Source organism: Penaeus monodon, chromosome 15, assembly GCF_015228065.2.
Source record: "Penaeus monodon isolate SGIC_2016 chromosome 15, NSTDA_Pmon_1, whole genome shotgun sequence".
NCBI classification, from domain to species: domain Eukaryota; kingdom Metazoa; phylum Arthropoda; class Malacostraca; order Decapoda; family Penaeidae; genus Penaeus; species Penaeus monodon.
Genome location: NC_051400.1, coordinates 12512637 through 12513718, shown reverse-complemented (window position 1 = coordinate 12513718; position 1082 = coordinate 12512637). Strand labels below are relative to the sequence as shown.

The window sequence follows — 1082 nt, the reverse complement described above, 5'->3', positions numbered from 1 at the left end:
AAGAAAGCCTTAAGACGTATTTTTGACAAGATACGTCAAGGTTTCTTACTAAATTTTCTTGCTCATACCTCTTTTTGACGGTTCTTCATGGTCAGACATTTTGGTTCGGTTTCGTACCCAAACCAAGTATTTTCAAACTGCCTCCGGAGAAAGCTTGCTACAGGTTCATGGCGTCACAGTAGTAAACAAACTGCCAATATAGCCGACAGAAATGAGTGATTCTAATAAAATTTTAATTGTTTCATGGTCAATAGATGAACCTATAAATTACCAAGTTGTGATCATATCTGTGCCATTCTAAAGTAACAGTTTGGAAGACCTATCTTTGTTTTTAATAGTAGATATCATTCTTTTCAGGTGTTGCTCTAAAATGGGTGGATTTTTTGTTTTTGGTAATTGATAACCATTTGTGCTACATAATATGTAAATTATTATTATTTTTTTTTTTTATCTTCTTCAGTTAATGCAAAACTAAACCGAGGAAAAGTTTACTAATCGCTAAATTAATTATTGTTCCATTTTATTTATTTCCACAATTACTTCTGCAAAAGAGAATGAGTCATCACATAATACGGTTTGTTTACATTAAAGACAAGTTGGATGTAAAAGCTGTTTTTTATTAATTCGGTAAGACGAAGCAACTCAAACCATAGCTAAATTGCGTCTATCGTCAAGAATGTGCCTTTACTTTGTCTACAAGAGCACTAATGTACATGGAGACCCTCTTCAACAGCTTGGCCAGTCATACAGCTGAGTGACCTCCTGAGAGTCCTTCTAACGTGGCGGTTCGGAGGATTTTACTCGGACACTGACACCGTCTGCATAAAGGACCTTTCTCCTCTTAAGAACGTTGTCGTCACCAGTCACGAAAGGAGGAACCATATATCCAACGGTGTGTTTCATTTCAAGCACCATCATGAGTTCCTAACGATGGTCATGTCAACGATGATTCAGATGTACCATGTGAGTCAACAAGACTTTATATGCTTGTATAAGGAAGATCTTGGATGTCACCAAGGGATAAGTATTTTTTGTGTAGCGAGTAGCGGTTAAGTAATAGGTGATTTAACACTAAATGAGCC

General features: G+C 36.4%; 1 protein-coding gene across 1 annotated transcript in view; it reads left to right on the top strand.

Moving 5' to 3' along the window:
• LOC119582221 (lactosylceramide 4-alpha-galactosyltransferase-like) overlaps positions 1 to 1082 on the top strand; it is a 32876-nt gene that overhangs the window by 29673 nt on the left and 2121 nt on the right. Inside the window, 1 exon segment of the mRNA XM_037930452.1 lies at positions 734 to 963. Coding sequence (XP_037786380.1) covers positions 734 to 963 — 230 coding nt within the window.